Source organism: Tachyglossus aculeatus, chromosome 9, assembly GCF_015852505.1.
Source record: "Tachyglossus aculeatus isolate mTacAcu1 chromosome 9, mTacAcu1.pri, whole genome shotgun sequence".
NCBI classification, from domain to species: domain Eukaryota; kingdom Metazoa; phylum Chordata; class Mammalia; order Monotremata; family Tachyglossidae; genus Tachyglossus; species Tachyglossus aculeatus.
In genome coordinates, this window is record NC_052074.1 from 20,740,513 (window position 1) to 20,762,814 (window position 22,302).

A 22,302-nucleotide genomic window follows, 5' to 3' on the forward strand; every position below is an offset into this window, starting at 1 on the left:
GAACGAACGAACGAACGAACGAACGAACGAACGAACGAACGAACGAACGAACGAACGAACGAACGAACGAACGAACGAACGAACGAACGAACGAACGAACGAACGAACGAACGAACGAACGAACGAACGAACGAACGAACGAACGAACGAACGAACGAACGAACGAACGAACGAACGAACGAACGAACGAACGAACGAACGAACGAACGAACGAACCTCCGAGCGCGCGCCCTTTCTCTTTCCCGCCTCCCCCCGCGCGCCTGCGCAGCCGAGGGAGGCTCGGGCGGCCATCGGTGACTCGGCGCTCGCTCCGTCTCCGGCGTTCGATTGCGGGTCCTGGCTGGGCCCGCAGCGCGCGTGCGCGGAGCGGCCGAGGCCTAAGCCGGAGGTAAGGGAAGGCCCGGGCGACCAAGTGGGCCAGCAAGCGGGCCTCCGAGGGACCCCAAGGCCGCTCCCCCGCCTGCCTCGCCACAGTGTGTGTGTGCGCGTGCGTGCGTGAGGGGGAAGGGGGAGCGCGCGCGCGCGCTCGGGGCCTCAGGGGGCGCGCGCGCGCGCTCGGGGGGCTCACGGGACGCGCGCGCGCGCTCGGGGGCTCAGGGGACGCGCGCGCGCGCGCTCGGGGGCTCAGGGGGGCGCGCGGCCCGACCTCGTTTTTTTATTTTAATGGTACTTATTAAGCGCCTACTATAATAATAGTGGCATTTATTAAGCGCTTACTATGTGCCAAGCACTGTTCTAAGCGCTGGGGAGGTTACAAAGTGATCAGGTTGTCCCACGTGGGGCTCACAGTCCATCCCCATTTTCCAGATGAGGGAACTGAGGCATAGAGAATAATAATAATAATAATGATGGCATTTGTTAAGCGCTTACCATGTGCAAAGCCCTGTTCTAAGCGCTGGGTGGGGGGGGGATACAAGGTGATCAGGTTGTCCCGTGTGGGGCTCACAGTCACCATCCCTATTTTACAGATGAGGTAACTGAGGCTCCGAGAAGTTAAGTGACTTGCCCAAGGTCACACAGCAGACATGTGGTGGAGCCGGGATTCGAACCCATGACCTCAATCAGTCGTATTTATTGAGCGCTTACTGTGTGCAGCGCACTGTACTAAGCGCTTGGGAAGTACAAGTTGGCAACATCTGGAGACGGTCCCTACCCAACAGTGGCCCACAGTCTAGAAGGGGGAGACAGAGAACAGAACAAAACATATTAACAAAATAAAATAAATAGAATAAGTATGTACAAGTAAATAAATAGAGTAATAAATACGTGCAAACATGTATACATATGTACAGGTGCTGTGGGGAAGGGAAGGAGGTAAGGCGGGGGGGACTGTGAGCCCACTGTTGGGTAGGGACTGTCTCTATATGTTGCCAATTTGTACTTCCTAAGCGCTTAGTACAGTGCTCTGCACATAGTAAGCGCTCAATAAATACGATTGATGATGATGGAGAGGGGGAGGAGGGGGAGGTAAGTGACTTGCCCAAGGTCACACAGCTGACAAGTGGCGGAGCCGGATTTGAACCCATGACCTCTGACTCCAAAGCCCGGGCTCGTTTCTCCTGAGCCACGCTGCTTCTCTAAGAGAAGTGAAGTGACTTGTCCAAGGTCACACAGCAGACACATGGCAGAGCCGGGATTTATTCATTCAATCGTATTTACTGAGCGCTTACCATGTGCAGAGCACTGTACTAAGCGCTTGGGAAGTACAAGTTGGCAACATATAGAGACGGTCCCTACCCAACAGTGGGCTCACAGTCTAGAAGATTCGAACCCATGACCTCTGACTCCAAAGCCCAGGCTCTTTCCACTGAGCCACGCTGCAAAGCACTGGGGGACGATATGAGGTCATCATTATTATTATTATACATAAGGTAAAACAAAATTGAAGATATACAAGCTATACAGAGACATTTAAGTTTAGAAGGAGTAATAATAATAGTGGCATTAAGCGCTGACTGTGCAAAGCACTGGGGGAAGATACGAGGTCATCGTTATATATAAGGTAAAACAAAATTGAAGGTATACAAGCTATACAGAGAAATTCAAGTTTAAAAAGAGTAATAATAATGGCATTTAATAAGCGCAAAGCACTGTTCTAAGCACTGGGGGAAGATATGAGGTCATCATTATTATACATAAGGTAAAACAAAATTGAAGGTAGACAAGCTATACAGAGACATTTAAGTTTAGAAGGGGTAATAATAATAATGGCATTTATTAAGCGCTTACCATGTGCAAAGCACTGTTCTAAGCACTGGGGAGGTTACAAGGTGATCAGGTTGTCCCACGGGGGGCTCACAGTCTTCATCCCCATTTTACAGATGAGGGACCTGAGGCCCAGAGAAGTGAAGTGACTTGCCCAAAGTCACACAGCTGACAAGTGGCGGAGCTGGGATTTGAACCCATGACTTCCGACTCCAAAGCCCGGGCTCTTTCCACTGAGCCACGCCCCGGGCCTCTGCCACAGGGGAGTCGGGGGTGGCCCGGCCACTTAATCATAATAATAATAATAGTAATTGTTAAGCACTTACTATGGGCTAAATGCTGGGGGAGATACAAGGCTATCCGGAGAAGAATAATAATAGTAATTGTTAAGCACATACCAAGGGCTAAAAGCTGGGGGAGATACAAGGTTATCCGGAGAAGAAGAATAATAGTGATTGTTAAGCACATACTATGGGCTAAACGCTGGGGGAGATACAAGGTTATCCGGAGAAAAATAACAGTAGTTATTAAGCGAATACTATTGGCTAAACCCTGGGCGAGATACAAGGTTATCCGGAAAAGAATAATAGTAATTGTTAAGCGCATACTATGGGCTAAACGCTGGGGGAGATACAAGGTTATCCGGAGAAAAATAACAGTAGTTATTAAGCGAATACTATTGGCTAAACCCTGGGCAAGATACAAGGTTATCCGGAGAAGAATAATAGTAATTGTTAAGCGCATACTATGGGCTAAACGCTGGGGGAGATACAAGGTTATCTGGAGAATAATAGTAATTGTTAAGCGCATACTATGTGCTAAACGCTGGGGGAGATACAAGGTTATCTGGAGAAGAATAATAGTAATTGTTAAGCACATACTATGGGCTAAACGCTGGGCGAGATACAAGGTTATCCGGAGAAGAATAATAATAGTAATTGTTAAGCACTTACTATGGGCTAAATGCTGGGGGAGATACAAGGCTATCCGGAGAAGAATAATAATAGTAATTGTTAAGCACATACCAAGGGCTAAAAGCTGGGGGAGATACAAGGTTATCCGGAGAAGAAGAATAATAGTGATTGTTAAGCACATACTATGGGCTAAACGCTGGGGGAGATACAAGGTTATCCGGAGAAAAATAACAGTAGTTATTAAGCGAATACTATTGGCTAAACCCTGGGCGAGATACAAGGTTATCCGGAAAAGAATAATAGTAATTGTTAAGCGCATACTATGGGCTAAACGCTGGGGGAGATACAAGGTTATCCGGAGAAAAATAACAGTAGTTATTAAGCGAATACTATTGGCTAAACCCTGGGCAAGATACAAGGTTATCCGGAGAAGAATAATAGTAATTGTTAAGCGCATACTATGGGCTAAACGCTGGGGGAGATACAAGGTTATCTGGAGAATAATAGTAATTGTTAAGCACATACTATGTGCTAAACGCTGGGGGAGATACAAAGTTATCTGGAGAAGAATAATAGTAATTGTTAAGCACATACTATGGGCTAAACGCTGGGCGAGATACAAGGTTATGTGGAGAAGAATAATAATAGTAATTGTTAAGCGCATACTATGGGCTAAACGCTGGGGGAGATACAAGGTTATCTGGAGAAGAATAATAGTAATTGTTAAGCACATACTATGGGCTAAACGCTGGGCGAGATACAAGGTTATCTGGAGAAGAATAATAATAGTAATTGTTAAGCGCATACTATGGGCTAAACGCTGGGGGAGATACAAGGTTATCTGGAGAAGAATAATAGTAATTGTTAAGCACATACTATGGGCTAAACGCTGGGCGAGATACAAGGTTATCTGGAGAAGAATAATAATAGTAATTGTTAAGCGCATACTATGGGCTAAACGCTGGGGGAGATACAAGGTTATCTGGAGAAGAAGAATCGTTCTCGCCTGTCCCGCCATCGTCCCCGGCCCACGTCCTCCCCCGGGCCTGGAATGCCCTCCCTCTGCCCATCCGCCAAGCTGGCTCTCTTCCTCCCTTCAAGGCCCTACTGAGAGCTCACCTCCTCCAGGAGGCCTTCCCAGACTGAGCCCCTTCCTTCCTCTTCCCCTCGTCCCCCTCTCCATCCCCCCCATCTTACCTCCTTCCCTTCCCCACAGCACCTGTATATATGTATATATGTTTGTACATATTTGTTACTCTATTTATTTCTTTATTTTACTTGTACATACCTATTCTATTTATTTTATTTTGTTAGTATGTTTGGTTTTGTTCTCTGTCTCCCCCTTTTAGACTGTGAGCCCACTGTTGGGTAGGGACTGTCTCTATATGTTGCCAGCTTGTACTTCCCAAGCGCTTAGTACGGTGCTCTGCACACAGTAAGCGCTCAATAAATACGACTGATGATGATGATGAAGAAGACTAATAGTAATTGTTAAGCACAAGCTATGGGCTAAACGCTGGGGGAGATACAAGGTTATCTGGAGAAGAAGAAGAATAGTAATTGTTAAGCACAAACTATGTGCTAAACGCTGGGGGAGTGTGAACTGGGGGGAGGCATCCTTGGCTTGGATTGGATCTTCTTGTCACTTCTTTTCCCTTTTTTTATATTCTTCTAGACAGCTTACGTTATTCATCTATCCAAAAAATGGATATCAGACCAAACCACACAATTTATATCAACAATATGAATGACAAGATTAAAAAAGAAGGTAGGTTTGGGGTTTTTTTGGTTTTCACTTGAGCCGTAATTACTTTCCTCTTCCCCCCAATTCAGCCATTAAAAAAGTTTAATGAACTCCCCCAAATTAGCCACTATAATGCAATGTGACTGATGTTTTCAGTATTGCTACTGGTAAATTGGCTTCACCTCAAACTTCTTGTTTCTTTGAAGTGAAAATAGGGATAGGATGTAAATTTAGCAGAGTGATCAAGAATGTGTTAATAATAATAATAATGGCATTTATTAAGCACTTACTATGTGCAAAGCACTGTTCTAAGCGCTGGGGAGGTTACAAGGTGATCAGGTTGTCCCATGGGGGGCTCACAGTCTTCATCCCCATTTTACAGATGAGGGAACTGAGGCCCAGAGAAGTGAAGTGACTTTGCCCAAAGTCACACAGCTGACAATTGGCGGAGCTGGGATTTGAACCCATGACCTCTGACTCCAAAGCCCGGGCTCTTCCCACTGAGCCATGCCGCTTCTCTGTGTTTGAGGCTTCACCTCAAACTTCTTGTTTCTTTGAAGTGAAAATAGGGATAGGATGTAAATTTAGCAGACTGATCAAGAATGTGTGTTAGTATTGCATTCTCCAAAATCTTAGGACTGCAATGAAGTAATCTCCCTTTTGTGAGACCTTGAAGAATGGTCCCTGTCATGGAAACGAGCAAAACAAGATATAAACTGTTTTTAAATATTCTCCTTGGTTTGGGGTTTATATTCGTAAAGGATTAAAGGGAGGTAAGCTTTGAAATTTGCTCCAAAATGTCCTGAAAGATGATTATTTAAATAAGAATTTAAGTAAAAACTATATCCTGCTCTAAGTAGTAGGAGACGGTCAAATAATTTTAACATTTCCAGCTCTCCCCACCCTCTGTATTTGTGGAATTGAATTAATATTGCATAGTCAAGTTGTATGACTAGTTTGCCAGAGAATATTTAGAATCGAGGCTACCAAAATTATTTGGGCACACCATGTACTTGGCTGTCTATGCGTAAAATATTGCATCTTCTTTATGAGTTGTGAAAAGTGTCTTTTTCCTTGACTGAAATATAATTTAGAGAAAACAAGCCTTAACTTTTCTTCTCTCTTCCCTATCCCTGTCACGTATTTTGTTTTTTTTTTCTTTTCCCACAGAACTGAAAAGATCCCTGTATGCACTGTTTTCTCAGTTTGGACATGTAGTAGATATTGTGGCTTTAAAAACTATGAAGATGAGAGGACAGGCCTTTGTTATATTTAAAGAACTTGGCTCCTCCACAAATGCATTACGGCAGTTACAAGGGTTTCCATTTTACGGTAAACCAATGGTATGTATCCCATTATGTTTCCTTGAAAATCTGTGTATATTTAGGTTAGAGTGTCAATTTTTTTGTTTAAGATTGTTGTTACTATCAATCAATCAATCAGTCGTATTTATTGAGCGCTTACTGTGTGCAGAGCAGTGTACTAAGCACTTGGGAAGTACAAGTTGGCAACATATAGAGACAGTCCCTACCCAACAGTGAGCTCACAGTCTAAAAGGGGGAGGCAGAGAACTAAACCAAACATACTAACAAAATAAAATAAATAGAATAGATATGTACAAGTAAAATAGAGTAATATGTACAAACATATATACATATATACAGTATATACATATATACTATGTAATAATAAGAATAATAATGATGGCATTTATTAAGCGCTTACTATGTGCAAAGCACTGTTCTAAGCGCTGGGGAGGTACAAGGTGATCAGGTTGTCCCACATGGGGCTCACAGTCTTAACCCCCATTTTACAGCTGAGGGAACTGAGGCCCAGAGAAGTGAAGTGACTTGCCCAAAGCTACACAGCTGACAAGTGGCGGAGCCGGGATTTGAACCCATGACCTCTGACCCCAAAGCCCGGGCTCTTTCCACTGAGCCACGCTGCTTCTCTGAACGAATGTAGTGGTTGAACAAATAAGGGCCTGCTCAAGAGTGAGGATAGAAAGAGAGGGGGAGATGTAATTGATTGATCGGGGAGTGACTTGAAGAGCCATTCATTCAATCGTATTTATTGAGCGCTCACTGTGTGCAGAGCACTGTACCTAGCGCTTGGGAAGTACAAGTCGACAACATATAGAGACGGTCCCTACCCAACAGTGGGCTCAGAGTCTAGAAGCGGGAGACAGAGAACAAAACCACGACTGGAGAGATTGGGAGAAGGAGGAAAAACACGATTGGGGGTGGGGGGAAACTTGTAGAAAGGCTGTTGGGCCAGGAGAAGAGCGGCCTTAAGAAACCCAGCTTTCTAGGGCTGACTCTCTTCTTGGTCCTGAATGGCAGGATACTAATGGCCCACGAAACGCGTTACGTTGCCTCATCAGCTCATCGAGCTGCTGCCAGCTCAGGTTCCCCTTCTTCAAGAGCAGAACTGGGGCAGAAGCCATGCTGGGCACCAGGGCTGGAGTTGATATTTCGGTGGTGCCGAGCAAGCCCCCAGGCAGGGAGGGGAGTTTAACGGGTAAGGAGCCGCCTCCCCTATAGGATTGACTGTTCCTGGGGCTATTCCACCCAAGATGGGGGCTGAGAGTTTGTGGCTGTAGGGTGTAAAGGCTCATTGGACTTCAGCAGTGGGATGGTTTAAAGAGCCGAACTGTTAGCCCAGAAAGTAGTTTACCTCCCATCCGGGGGCTGGAGGATGACAGCTGGCTGGCCATGCTTAGCAGCATGGCTCAGTGGAAAGAGGCCGGGCTTTGGAGTCAGAGGTCATGGGTTCAAATCCCGGCTCCGCCAACTGTCAGCTGTGTGACTTTGGGCAAGTCACTTAACTTCTCTGGGCCTCAGTTACCTCATCTGTCAAATGGGGATGAAGACTGTAAGCCCCCCCGTGGGACACCTTGTATCCTCCCCAGCGCTTAGAACAGTGCTTTGCACATAGTAAGCGCTTAATAAATGCCATAAAAAAAAGGCCGTTGGCACCAAGAAATAAGTGGTAACCCTCAGTCAGTTTAGGGGTGGGTGGTGGCACCCCATATTTGGCAACCCCTCTCTACCACCTACTTTACCTGCTCCTAAAACCAGCTCTTGTCAGTAAGAATCATTCTTGACTTGAGCGGCAATGGTACCAGTGGGCCAAAGTGACTCCTCAATGGTTTACCTGCCCTTGACTTTATGTAAAACAATTGTCTTTACTGGTCCACTTTCCCTAGTGGTTCCTGTGAGCCCATTGTTGGGTAGGGACTGTCTCTATATGTTGCCAGCTTGTACTTCCCAAGCGCTTAGTACAGTGCTCTGCACACAGTAAGCGCTCAATAAATGCGATTGATGATGATGATGATGATGATTAACCTGCTCAAATCAGTTCAGTTGCACAGCAGGCAGTAAATAACTGAGCCATTTCACTTTCCATAGGTGAGAGTTGAAGGGCTGGTGTTTCTCACGGTTGTAAAGATGCCTAATCCCTGATTCTCTAATAAGGCCATTCATGTTGCCGATTTGCAGACATGAAAATAAAACAGACATCTTGATTTTTACAATGATTCAGAGTACTGACTTCCACTTTAACAATGTAAAAATTAAGGACCAAAAATATGTTGAAACCAAGTATTTCAGACTTCTGGGAAACCTTGAATTTGGTGACTTGCTGCTACTGCCACTTGGGTGAGCGTAAGGAAGAAAAAAGGAATAAGAGAGTTCTGAAAATGACATGGTTTTTTTCCATTTGAAAACTCAGGGCTTTCCCTGCTGAGGGGTGGGAGGAATTGCTGTTCGGCTGGAAAACAAATGATTAAAAGGGGAGGGAGTGATGGGAGATGGAGGGAGGCTGAGATTTACTCTGATCTTCTAGCAATCACATTTTGGCTAGACCCCCTCTGAAGTGGGCATGCCTGATAGCTGCTGGAGGCTGCTTCAGTGATTTGATGCAAGTCAGTGGGGATTTGGTGTTAGAGCAGTTTTTCCGGAAAATATCTATCATTATATTTTGATGCACATAGCATGCAAATCCCAAGGAACACACTTATACTCTTGCTTAAAAGCAGGGGTGGGCCAGGGAACAATAGGATACCAGGAAGAGGTTTGGAGGAAGAAGGGGAAAGCAGAGAACTCATCATCATCAATCGTATTTATTGAGCGCTTACTATGTGCAGAGCACTGTACTAAGTGCTTGGGAAGTACAAGTTGGCAACATATAGAGACAGTCCCTACCCAACAGTGGGCTCACAGTCTAAAAGGGGAAGACAGAGAACAAAACCAAACATACTAACAAAATAAAATAAATAGAATAGATATGTACAAGTAAAATAAATAAATAGAGTAATAAATATGTACAAACATATATACATATTATCATCCTGTGTAATGAAGTGGTGGTAGGGATAACATTGGTTTGAACTCTGCTTGTTTAAAAAACACGATTGCACAGTGCTCTCATTTGCACTCACTGTTCCTATTACAGCCCTTCTATCCAAGCTTTCATTTCCATACCCTATAAAAGGTATAATAATAATAATAATGACATTTATTAAGCGCTTACTACATGCAAAGCACTGTTCTAAGCGCTGGGGAGGTTACAAGCTGATCAGGTTGTCCCCCGTGGGGCTCACAGTCGTACTTCCCATTTTGCAGATGAGGTAACTGAGGCACAGAGAAGTTGAGTGACTTGCCTAAAGTCACACAGCTGATAAGTGGCAGAGCCAGAATTTGAACCCATGACTTCTGACCCCAAAGCCCGGGCTCTTTCCACTGAGCCACGCTGCTTCTCTAATCTAGTGTGGAAGAGCACTTGAGTGGTATTCTACAGTTTGTGCTGTAGAGGCTGCCACCGTAGAATTGTTGAATTTCAAGTAAGCTTGCACTGCATTAAGTAATCTGGAATATTAGTTGGTATAAACGGTATTCAGTGTAATGAAATTTAATTTTGAAAACTTTAACAGCGCATTCAGTACGCAAAAACAGACTCCGATTTAATCTCTAAAATGCGTGGCACATTTGCCGATAAAGAAAAGAAGAAAGAAAAGAAGAAAGCTAAAACTGTGGAGCAGTCTGCTAATGCTGCAAACAAAAAGCCTGGACAGGTAAGTTGATTCAAGTGGGACTGTCTTGGCTTTAAATTTGGGGACTGTGGCATTTCAGTGCAATATCCCCTCTCATATTATGTTTTCATTTTGTGGGATTTGGGGGTTGTAGCATTTTTACAGGTGAATTCAAAACAAAAGAGTAGTTAAATTTGTGATGGAGAATTTTAAGATTCCAGTATCAAAGTGTCTGTCTTAAAGCAATATGCAAAAAATGTAGTGCAAATGTTGCAAAAAAATTTGTAAACAAGTTTATCAGTATTGAGTGCTTACTCTGTGTGGAGCACTGTTGTAGGCAGTTGGGAACAAGGCAAAGTATAATAATAATAATAATTTTGGTATTTAAGTTCTTACTATGTGCCAGGCACTTTACTAGGCACTAGGGTGGATATTCATTCATTCATTCAACTAGGCAGTAGGGTTGATATTCATTCATTCATCCATTCAATTGTATTTATTGAGCACTTACTGTGTGCAGAGCACTGTACTAAGCCCTTGGGAAGTACAAATTGGAAACATATAGAGACGGTCCCTACCCAACAACGGGCTTACAGTCTAGAAGGGGGAGACAGACAACAAAACAAAATAAATAGAATAGTAAATATGTACAAGTAAAAGAAATAGAGTAATAAATCTGTACAAACATATATACAGGTGCTGTGGGGAGGGGAAGGAGGTAGGGCGGGGCGGGTAGAGAAGGGGAGAGGAAGGAGGGGGCTAGTCCCTGTCCCACGTGGGGCTCACAGTCTCAATCCCCATTTTACAGATGAGGTAACTGAGGCACAGAGAAGTGAAGTGACCTACCCAAGGTCACACAGCAAACAAGAGCCAAAGCCGGGTTTAGTCCCTTCCTTGGGCCTTATCACCTCTAGAAAGTTATTTGAAGTTCCCTTAGGAATGGGTATCTGAGAACTCAAAACTGCGTGTGTCTTGTATTGAGCATTTTGAATGGTTTTGGTTAGAAAGTCTAACCTGAGACATTAAGCATCAGAGGAGGCCATTATTTCAAGAGCAGTACTCTCTTGAGAGTGATTAGAATTAAATGTCCCCCAGAGTAAGCTTATTCATTTCCATTAATTCAGTTAAATGAATTCAATTCATTTCCAGTTGGAAAAGCTTAAGATGAACTTTGAATGCACCCATACATAAAAAATGGAAGAAAGTTACCCATACTTGCATACTCAAATGCATGCTTGTTGTAGGGTTTTTGAGTTCTAACCTTTCTAATATTGTTTCCTTTAGGGAGCACCAAATTCAGTTAATACCCAAGGAAATGCAGCACAGAATCCCCAGGTAATTCCTTTCCTGGTAAAAATATTGCATAAAAATTAGTTATCTGCATGTGAAAGGTGATTGTTTTGGTGAGAGGACACATCACAGAATACTTTTGGAAGCTGGAATTCTGAGTGGGAAGAAACTCGTTCTGATTGTGAAGCTCGGTAAAAAATAATTGATTAAGGTATTAAGCATCGCTGACTGTCCCCAGGTAATTCCTTTCCTGGTGAAAAATATTGCGTAAAAATTAGTTATCTGCATGTGAAAGGTGACTTTTTTTGGTGAGATCACAGAATACTTTTGGAAGCTGGAATTCTGAGTGGGAAGAAACTCGTTCTGATTGTGAAGCTTGGTAAAAAATAATTGATTAAGGTATTAAGCACCGCTGACTATGTCCTAAGGGCTGGGGAAGATTCAGGTAAACAGTTGAGACGTGGCCCCCGTCTCCCAGGGGGCTCACGATCTAGAATGGGCAGGAAGGTATGGGAGGTATTAAGCAACACACAGACTTGCATGGAAAATGTCCTCAGGAGACAAACCAGTCCAGACTCCAGTCCATAATTGCCAGTGGCTCAGCCCCCACCGTGTTTTTGGAGTTGGGAAGGTAGGTTGCTGGTGGCTTTCTTCTCCTGCGGCAGGTAGGGCCAGTCTCCCGCAGTGCAGATCAGGAGGGATGGCTGCGCTGCCCAAAAGACTACCCGTGGCTAGCTCTGGAGACTGCAAGAGTGCCACGGCTCCTTGCAGGAGGAGTTGCCCTGGTGCTTCTGTGGGGAAGAAAATGGGGTGTCTTGGCTCTTCTAAAAGATGGCTAGCTTTAAGTTGAGACCAGGAAAATTAGAAAATGGGCTGCTTTGTGTCATGGCTACTTTGGTTCTTCTAGAGACCAGCTGGGTTTCCAGAAAAGGGTAGTAAAACTGTTGGTCTGCTATTAAGCACAGTCACACTGAGTAACTAAATAGGACAGCTGTCCAAAAGCACACGACAAACCTAATAACCAGCATCTTTTAATTTCTAGCTACTTATTATCATCATCATCATCATCAATCGTATTTATTGAGCACTTACTATGTGCAGAGCACTGTACTAAGCGCTTGGGAAGTACAAATTGGCAACATATAGAGACAGTCCCTACCCAACAGTGGGCTCACAGTCTAAAAGGGGGAGACAGAGAACAAAACCAAACATACTAACAAAATAAAATAAATAGGATAGATACGTACAAGTAAAATAAATAGAGTAATAAATATGTACTTATTGTGACAAGGGATAAATACTATGTTCATTTACAACACAAATCTTCCCAGTGGTTTTCCGTTTAAACCAATGGAGAGCTGAGAGGTGTCAGCCAGATGAATTCTGAGGTAACATTTGTTTCCAAACCCAGCTCTGTTCAGGATTTTGCTGGACTGGCCAGAGATTGATTCTAAAAAGACAGTGCCGCCATGAGTTTTTTTATTTCATTTAAGTCATTCTGACTTTGATTTCAGAACCAAATTAAACTGGGTCTTGTGATGTGATTCTCAGTAGTTACTGTGCTGATGGCTTCCTGGTGGGGAAAATAGTTTTTGTTATTGATATTGTGGACTTCTAAGAAGCATCAGTATAAATTCTGCATGTTAGCAAAACAGATCGAAGGGTATGACTTTGGAATTTGATTTAAGGACACTGCCACTATTTGGTTCCACACCTGAGCGGTAGCTCTGGGCAACTCAGGTGTTTTTAGTAAGGTTGTTGTATAGATTTATGTTTGTCTCTTAGAACTGAGACTTCTTTAGCTTTCTTGCAAGTTTAAATGTTTTAGATCTACTTGGCCTGTGGAATGGGATTGTGTTTGTGTTACAACGTTGGAATAATGGAAAAAGAAAATGTAAATTTGCCATCTAACTTTGTTTTTAATTTTTTTTGTTAGGTGCCTGACAACCCACCGAATTATATTCTATTCCTCAATAACTTGCCAGAGGAGACTAATGAAATGATGTTATCTATGCTGTTTAATCAGTAAGTTTTACTCACTAAAGCTGACAAACTAATGAAAAGCTCTACCACTCGAGACATTTGCCACCGAAGAAAATCCTAAGGCAGAATCATCAGCCAGAACCAGCTCATGAAGTTGTGTTCTTCGAGTTCTCTATTGGTGCCAAATTCATCGGCTCTCCAGCCCAGCTTGCAGTTGTGTGAATTGCCTCAGGTTTTTGTGTTCTCCTTCACCCTGCCGTGATGGAGAAGGGGTAGGAGAGGGCAAGGATTTGTTGATAAGCCCACAGAGCCGGCCTCACCAAGCCACAACGATTAGCCATTTCATGATCAAGAGTTAGCATGAAACACAAATATGTTTCCAAGCATAGGTCTTAACTTTTAAATTGGGCTACCATAACTCACTTAGGTATTCTAACTACTGATCACTCAGTGGTCATTTATAGCTGAGTGCTAATCGTGGAAAAAGTTATTGGAATATTTGACAGGATAGATTTTTTTTTTTTTCCTCTCTCCCCCTTTTTCTCTCCTTAAAGGTTTCCTGGTTTCAAAGAAGTGCGTTTGGTTCCTGGAAGACACGACATAGCTTTTGTGGAGTTTGAGAACGATGGGCAGGCTGGAGCTGCCCGGGATGCCCTCCAAGGATTCAAGATTACACCCTCCCATGCCATGAAGATCACTTATGCCAAGAAATAATAGGAAGATACTCTTCTGGAGAGGACTTCTGCCATTTGATTTTATTTATGATTTTTCTCTTCTAACCATTTGATCGGGAAACACTTAAGAGGTGTGAAAAACACTTTTGTATAAAACCCTTCAGTCTTGGTGAACTGTACCTCCATTTGTACAATAAAGGTTTTTTTTTATTTCTGTTCATACATAATGTTTTGATATTGCTTTATTGGCCCATTACTTTACCACTTCTGTTGCATTTTACAGCCTTCCTAATGATTTTTTGGTCTCATTTTGTTTTTGAGTGGGTACTACCTTATAAGCTTTTGAACTTAATAGCCTACCATGAAAAAGTGCTAACAAAAGGTGACAAGGAATTATTTGATTAAGGGTGGTGGTTCTGTTGTTGCCTAATATCTTGGGAGAATTAAAAAAAAGGCTTTGACGAGGTTTTTGGTGCGTAGGAAGGTAGTCATCCAATCAAATTTAATAACTCATCTAAGCCCTTTAATGCAGGACTGGCTAAACAATAGAATCCCAGAGGATGTTTATTTTAAACTAAAAGATTTGCAAAGAAGAAAATTCTACACTCTTGTACCTTAGGTTGGCAGGCTCTCTTATCTACTGAACTTGAGGGAAGCGCGTTCTTAAAACCCTGCTCTCTGTTTATAAAGAAAGTTTTCTTAATACCAACTCTATTGTGTGTCAAACACTAATAATGGTGGTCTTATACAGTATATTTACATAAACCTGAACATTAAAATCCTAATCTTAACACCTCTACTGTGAAATTGTATTCCTCTCTAAGGTGGAAGAATAACTTTTCTGAAATAGCCAACTGTTCTAACATTTCCAATAAATCTGTTTATCGGGGTGTCTCTCGCGAGGAATGTTTTGGTTGGTTACTTTTAAAGTGGAGAGGCAGTGGTGAAGTGTATATATAAGCGTAAAAGGAATTTGATGAAAGAGGAGTGCCTAGCCTTTCTCATCCCAGGTATTTTTGTCCATCTGAAGTCATGTTTCCCAAGGATGCCATGTTATAGAAGAAACTGGTGTGTGTCTGAATGGGTGAGTACTATGCCAGCTTTCCTAAGACAACTGAGTGGACTAAGGACTAAGAATTTTCACTTAAGGCATCCTCAAATTTTTGTCTAAATTTTCATTTATAGATACATTTACTAGGTCTTTTTTAGTGTCCTAGTTTTGAAAAGAGCCAAATTAACTGACTCTGATAACTCCTTAAAACAATCTTCCATCTGCCCCCAACCCTCTCCCCTCATTGGCTTAATTGTAGACATTTTGCCTTACATTGTAAGGGTGGATGGGGACAGAACTTTTAATGGTATTTGTTATAAATGCTTACTATGTGCCAGACACTTCTAAGCTCTGGGGTAGATACAAGATAATCGTGTTGGACACAGTCCCTGTCCCACATCGGGCACACACTCAATCTCCATTTTACAGATGAGGCAATTTAGGCACAGAGAAGTTAAGTGACTTGTCCAAGGTCACACAACAGATGAGTGGCAGAGCCAGGATTAGAACCCTGGTCTTCCGACTCCCCAGCCTGTGCTCTTTCTGCTAAGCCATGCTACCTCCCTTTTAAGGTGTTGATGGTGTGATTTTTTTTTTTTTAACCAAGCGGTCTGGGCAGAGCCAGACTGGCTTGAAGAGTTCAGAACTGGCCAAATGACATGGTTTACTAGATTGAGTGCCAATTTAGAAAGAAAAAATAAGATTGCTTCACCAAATCTCAATACAAAGGTATGTTTTTTCTGATTCATCCATCCTTGAATTGTAGTCAAGAAAGATATTTAAAATCTTAAATCAGCACTGACTTGACTAGCTGGGCTTTTGCTAAAGTCAATTTGATCTATTATCCAGGACTTCTTTATAGCATAAGTGTTTACTGTGTGCTAGGCACTGTTCAAAGTGCTGGGGTAGGTACAAAGTAATCAGGTTGGAGACAGTCCATATGCCACATGGGACTCACAGTCTTAATCCCCATTACACAGATGAGGTAACTGAGGCATAGAGAAGCTACCTGACTTGCCCAAGGCCATACAGCAGACAAGTAGCAGTCTACTTTTTGCTACTAGTAGCAAAAGACAGTCTTTTAGACTGTGAGCCCACTGTTGGGTAGGGACTGTCTCTATATGTTGCCAACTTGTACTTCCCTAGCGCTTAGTACAGTGCTCTGCACACAGTAAGCGCTCAATAAATACGATTGATTGAAGTAGCAGAGCAGGATTAGAACCTTGGCGGTCCTTCTGACTCGCAAGCCTGTGCTCTATCCGCTGGGCCATGCTGCTTCTTGGAAGAAGTTTTTAAAAAAATCTGCACTCCTTAAACTTGTATTTTCACGCATTATGGGCAATTGAAAAATGAACATATGTAGCTGACTTGAACAAGCGAGCTGACTTGCTATTGAAATGTAATTTTTAATTCTCAGTACATTTAATGAATAACCATTTATGGGTAAGGGGAGTAAAGGACAGTAAATCTTATTATGGCAGTATGAGCCTATCTGTTAATGCACTTGTGCAAAAGATGACTTCAAAAGATCCCGAACTGGAGAAATAAAACTGGAATAGTGCCTGGGGCATAATTGATACCATGAAACTGGTATAATGTTCTTTGTATCTTCCCATTGGTTGGGGTTATTTATCCAGATGTTCAGCCTTTGCATAAAAGAAAGGGGCTACTGAGTGAATTTGAGTGAATCCTGCCAACTGGCTACATTCATTAACTTGACAATGGCAAGAACGGTTTTACCTACGATTTTACTTCTCTGCCTTGTAAGCACATATCACAGTGTGAATGGAATTTTTATGGAAAAGCTCGCTAGCAAGAAGCTCTGTGCTGATGAAGAGTGTGTCTGTAAGTCGGTGTTTGAAATGCTTTTCATGTCATATTACTGAATTATTGACAACTGATGTTGAGGTGCTCTTTGGGGTTTGTTTTCTGAAGTCCTCCCAAGCCTGTGGTATTTGTATTTCTTGCTTTATACAGTTTTCTGATTGTGCAAACGAGTTTGCTGGCCTTGGGAGGCAAATTTAGACTCTAAAATGTTCCTTAAGGTAGCAGTTTCAGTTTTCCTTCTGGCTTAGATCAGCTTTGATGAATTTCAGTTCAGTTTGACACTCTGAATCTGTAATGTTATTCTAATATGTGTAAGTCTAAATTTTCCCACTTTGCTTTTTTTTTTTTCCAGATACTATTTCCCTTGCTAAAGCAGAAGATGATTACAATGCCCCGGACTGTAGGTTTATTAACATTAAAAAAGGGCAACAGATCTATGTGTATTCAAAACTAGTGAAAGAAAAAGAAGCTGGAGAATTTTGGGCTGGAAGTGTAAGATAAGATTATATTTTAAACAAAACTGGATTTATGGTATATACTTTGTTTTGTCCACTGTCCTAATTTAAATAAAATTTTATTATTGAATCAAGCCATAGTTATTTTTGAGGTGGAGTATAATGATAATTTGAGGGTTAGTTTATAGAGTGGAAAAAAAGAAAATTTCATAAAAAATATCTGGAGCAGAACTGTTCTCCGCAAAAGTAAGCACTTCTTATTTGATCTGTACACATCTTTATTCCATGTAGTACATGTTATTGCATGGATAATTGCACCTAATTCTGTTGAATTGGGTGTCCTGAAGCAGTAAGAGGTCTGGGATTGTTGAATTCATTCATTCAATCATTTATTGAGTGCTTACTGTGTGCAGAGCACTGTACTAAGCGCTTGGGAAACACAAGTCGGCAACATATAGAGATGGTCCCTACCCAACAACGGGCTCACAGTCTAGAAGAGGGGGACAGACAAAACAAAACATGTAGACAGGTGTCAAAATCTTCAAAACAAATAGAATTGGAGTTCACTTTTTCAAAGTTCAATTCCCAACAATTTTCAGAATTCCAAGTCTAGGGAAAGATAACTTCAAAAAAAAAAGATGTGAAATAACTATTGGAAGAGAAAAATGAATTCTTAGCATACTTATTTTAGTGCTCTGACATTGGTGAGCATCTCAGTTGGGGCTTGGCAGGCTAGAATACACTCTCAGGGGGATCATCATCATCATCAATCGTATTTATTGAGCACTTACTATGTGCAGAGCACTGTACTAAGCGCTTGGGAAGTACAAATTGGCAACATATAGAGACAGTCCCTACCCGGATGCATTTGTGTTGGTCAATCTCAGCAGGAGGTAAATCAGAGTTCTGTCACTACCTCCCTACTTTGGGGAAACCTCAAACGGTCAGTGATGGGAGTGGACCAATTAACTTTTGCTGTCAACTGTGTCTGATTCGGAGTGTCTTTTCTCTCAGGTATACGGCGATCAGTATGATGAAGGAATAGGAGTTGTTGGTTACTTTCCTAGAGCGCTAGTGAAAGAGCAGCATGTCTACCAAGCAGCCAACAAGGAAATCCCTACAACGGTAAGCCTCCTGGAAAGACCTTTGAGGTTGCCCAAGTAGACCAGTAGTGTTTCTCTGTCTAAGTACAAACCCGACTAAAGACACTAACGCTAACTTGGAAAGCACACATCCACAGAAATCCCTTTTCTTCATTCAGGCATTTATGCACTATTCATTTTCACTCCTTTCTATCACCTGGCCTTCTTGACGCGCTTTAACTATGAAGAAACTTTCAGATTTACAGATGCTTAAAAAAAAATCCGTTGGACTTTTGCATGTTTCGGGAGAAGTTGTGAATCATATTACATAACATATGCTCTGAAGAGTATGCTACTATTGGGTTTATTCATCCATTCATTCCGTTGTATTTATTGAGTGCTTACTGTGTGCAGAGCACTGTACAAAGCGCTTGGGAAGTACAAATAGGCAACATATAGAGACGGTCCCTACCTAACAATGGGCTCAAATGAAAGGTGAGGTTAAAAATAGCATGAGGAATTGAAAGCTTTTTTGGAAATACATTTGAGGACCTGATTTTAAGGCAAACTCTGCTCTATCTCTGAAATATGCTCTGATCCTTTCTTCTGTCCCAGAGGATGCCACTGGAATCCTGTAGCATAGAGAAAACAAAATCCTTTTGAATTGCTCTGCAAGGCAGTGAGTTTAATTGTCTGGAAGCCATTCTTCTGACACAACCTGGAAACTTTAGGCTTCTGGGAGTTGCTGCTTGCCTCGGTGAGCAGAATAACTTAAATCCAATTTCCAAAGCCAATTTTTGTTGCTCCCTTCTGATCTGTTTTCAGCATCTAGCAGAAGTTGGTCAAATGACCAAGAATATAAAATTCATGCGAGAAAACTATATGTTGGTTCTTTTAACTTAAATATTGTGCCTGCTATTTACTACCCTTTTGCTCTTGGCTTATCTTGATTTATCATCTCCACAATTACCTATCAGCGTAATAGAATATTAATTAAATAGGCTGTCTTTTGGATTTTCTGTTCTTTGTTGCATGGTTATTCTTTTATTAATTCTCTTTCAGGATATTGACTTCTTCTGTGAATAGAATGCGTACGGATGAATCAGATGAAACCCTGGATCCAAAGCAAACTAAATAAAACCCCAAGAGCTAATTTCCACAATTTTTTCTTATTAGTATAGGAGTCTGTACATTTGTTTACTTTCAATAATGATATTTCTTTCTCTATTAATGTAAGCTTCTCACCTGCCTAAAAACTGATACCAATATTGCTACTTACTTGTCTCTTTAAACAAGTTAACTGTGAGGACCTGAAAGACACTATCTGAAAGGTGTACCCAAATCTCTGACATTTTGTATGAGTAGGGAAATTGTGGTTATTCAATCAATGGCATTATTAACCGCTGTATTAAGCATTTGGGAAACAATAGATTTGGCAAACACATTCCCAGCCCACAAGGAGAATTCTAGTGGGGGAGACCGACACAAATTTTAAGCACTTGAGTGGACAGAGTTGGAAATGTTAATAACTTTAAAAGTCTTGCCACAAATTGCTTCCAAAGTGAATGAACTTGCCTTTCAAACTGCTGTATTTTGGGCAAAGTTTTAGATATACATATTTTTGGTTAAATTTTCTTAATTTTACAATTATATTTACTTACTAAATAAGTTTTCAATTTGGGCATCATATGTACTCCACAGGTTTGAAAATAAAAAAACAACTACTTTTATTTCATTTCTGTCAATAAACCATGATTTTTGGGTGTCCATTATGCAGAGCCCAGTGCTCAGTGCTTTCATGGGTTTTTGAATTTTAGCTTCACCCAAAATATAATTTCTGAGATAAGATAAACTTTACCAACTACATACAAGTGTCTGTCATTTGGGATGCATTAAAAATCCTTTAGGGTGTTAGCTTTTCAATGATATTAGAAAAACTTCTATTTTTCTATATTAAACTATAAATTTTCTTGTCTCTATTTGCATTCTTAATGTAATTACCTTTTAATGTCCAAGGGATGTATTTGTGTGTGTGCAATTAAAAGTTTCTGTGCTTTCTTTTTAAAATTAATTTAGCTGGTCTACTTTGGGGAACAGTTTTCACTTTGGGAAACAAAGAGGTTGTGTTACGCTCGTCAAATGTCCAATACAGTGCCAGTGTGCTCAATAAATACTTGATAGATGGCTTCATTTGACCCAAAGTTGCTCTCCCTCTAGCTGTTATTTCCACTATCCATTCATAGAAGAGAGGAGAATTGACCACAGTTTTGAGTTTGAACACTTATGTTCTGTATTCAGAAGCATTCCTTTTATTCACCCCTCCCTCTGCCCCACAGTAACTTATGTAAACTTATGTAAATATCCATAATTTAGAGATATTAATGACTGTCTCTTTTAGACTGTGAGCCCACTGCTGGGTAGGGACTGTCTCTATATGTTGCCAACTTGTACTTCGCAAGCGCTTAGTACAGTGCTCTGCACACAGTAAGCGCTCAATAAATACGATTGATTGATTGATTGTCTCCCCATCTACACTGTAAGCTCGTTGTGGGCAAGGAACATGTTACCGACTCTGCTATACTGTACTCTCTCAAGTACAGTATACAAGTACAGTGCTGTGCACACAGTCAGTGCGCAATAAATACAATTGATGGATTGTGTTTCAAGTACCAATCTAGGTTATCTGACTGGTCCTAGAGAGGGTGTGTGGGCACTAGAATGCAGCTGATCTGAGCTCTGGTTTTCTTTGCATTCTGTTGCCAGGTTCCTTCCTCCAAATGCCTGCATTTGTTTCCAGACCAGGGATCCCCGGATCTAGAATTCTTTTTGCCAGGGTCATCGAGGATGACCTTGGGCTGTATGGATCCCCTAGAGACACCACAGACAGGAGGCAACTCCAATGGAGCTACGCTAGATGAGGCTAGTAAACACCAGGGTTCAGACGGAACCAAATCTATCTGTCTCACCTGACAATACAGTGAGCCTCTGAAGCCACCATCCTTGATGACTGGATTAAGCAGCATCTTAAATCCAATCCCATCCCAAAGGGAACAGAGGGAGCCTGCCATTTTAGCTTGCCTCCTGTGAACCAACCAGTGGTCTAAAATGAGCAAGTGTAAAATGATCTCATCAATTATACTGGTAAATCGTATTTACTGAGTTCTTACTATGTGCAAAGGGCTGCACTATGCATTTGGGAGAATACAGTACAACAAAAACAGACACATTCTCTGCTCACTACGAACTCACAGTCCAATCAATCAATTGTATTTATTGAGCGCTTACTGTGGGCCGAGCACTGTACTAAGCGCTTGGGAAGTCCAAGTTGGCAACATATAGAGACAGTCCCTACCCAACAGTGGGCTCACAGTCTAGAAGGGGGAGACGAGAACAAAACCAAACGTACTAACAAAATAAAATACGTAGAATAGATATGTACAAGGAAAATAGAGTAATAAATATGTACAAACATATATACATATATACAGGTGCTGTGGGGAAGGGAAGGAGGTAAGATGTGGGGGAAGGAGCTAAGATGTGGGGGATGAAGAGGGGGACGAGGGGGAGAGAAAGGAGTCTAGAATCATGACCATCTTTCCACAGGGGCAGCTGCTTAATAAAATTATGGCTTCAGAACAAGCCCAGATGCCCTTGGTTACTGAACTCATGGGGAAGTAGTGTGGGCCCGAAAGTACGGAGAACTGTACTTAATAGGAAGCTGACCTCTGGGCAAGCAGCTACACATTTAGCATTGTCATCCTTGGTCTTTGGTGTGACTATTCCCATTTGAACGGCTTCTGGAATACCACTGATTCTTCTAAATGGGCTCCGCCACTTGTCCGCTGAGTGACCTTGGGTATGTCACAGTCCTCCCAACTGCCAAATGGGGATTCAATACCTGTCTCCCCTCCTATTTAGACTGAGTCCACTGTGGGACATGATTGCCTTCTATCTACCCCAGCGCTTAATACAGTGCTTGACAGATAAGTGCTTAACAGATATCACAATTATTTTTATTCTTATCGCTAGGGGAGGGAGAGGAAGA

At 41.9% G+C, this 22,302-nt stretch overlaps 2 protein-coding genes across 3 annotated transcripts; both read left to right on the forward strand.

The window, feature by feature from the left end:
• Nucleotides 1-285: 285 nt before the first annotated feature.
• Nucleotides 286-14,064, forward strand: SNRPB2 (small nuclear ribonucleoprotein polypeptide B2). 2 transcript variants are annotated; one of them, XM_038751781.1, is made up of 7 exons: nucleotides 286-388; nucleotides 4,795-4,887; nucleotides 6,034-6,206; nucleotides 9,797-9,937; nucleotides 11,180-11,230; nucleotides 13,122-13,210; nucleotides 13,723-14,064. In XM_038751781.1, the coding sequence occupies exons 2-7, from the start codon at nucleotides 4,824-4,826 to the stop codon at nucleotides 13,880-13,882; spliced, it is 678 nt and encodes a 225-aa protein (XP_038607709.1). In that variant the 5' UTR covers nucleotides 286-388; nucleotides 4,795-4,823; the 3' UTR covers nucleotides 13,883-14,064. The 2 variants fall into 2 exon arrangements, with proteins under 2 accessions (XP_038607709.1, XP_038607711.1); XM_038751783.1 differs by lacking the exon at nucleotides 286-388 and adding an exon at nucleotides 417-475.
• A 2,074-nt stretch (nucleotides 14,065-16,138) lies between these two features.
• OTOR (otoraplin) lies at nucleotides 16,139-19,398 on the forward strand. Its single transcript, XM_038751740.1, has 4 exons — nucleotides 16,139-16,738; nucleotides 17,073-17,212; nucleotides 18,190-18,300; nucleotides 19,320-19,398. Exons 1-4 carry the CDS (start codon nucleotides 16,615-16,617, stop codon nucleotides 19,341-19,343), a joined length of 399 nt encoding a protein of 132 aa, XP_038607668.1. The 5' UTR covers nucleotides 16,139-16,614; the 3' UTR covers nucleotides 19,344-19,398.
• The last annotated feature ends 2,904 nt before the right edge of the window (nucleotides 19,399-22,302 follow it).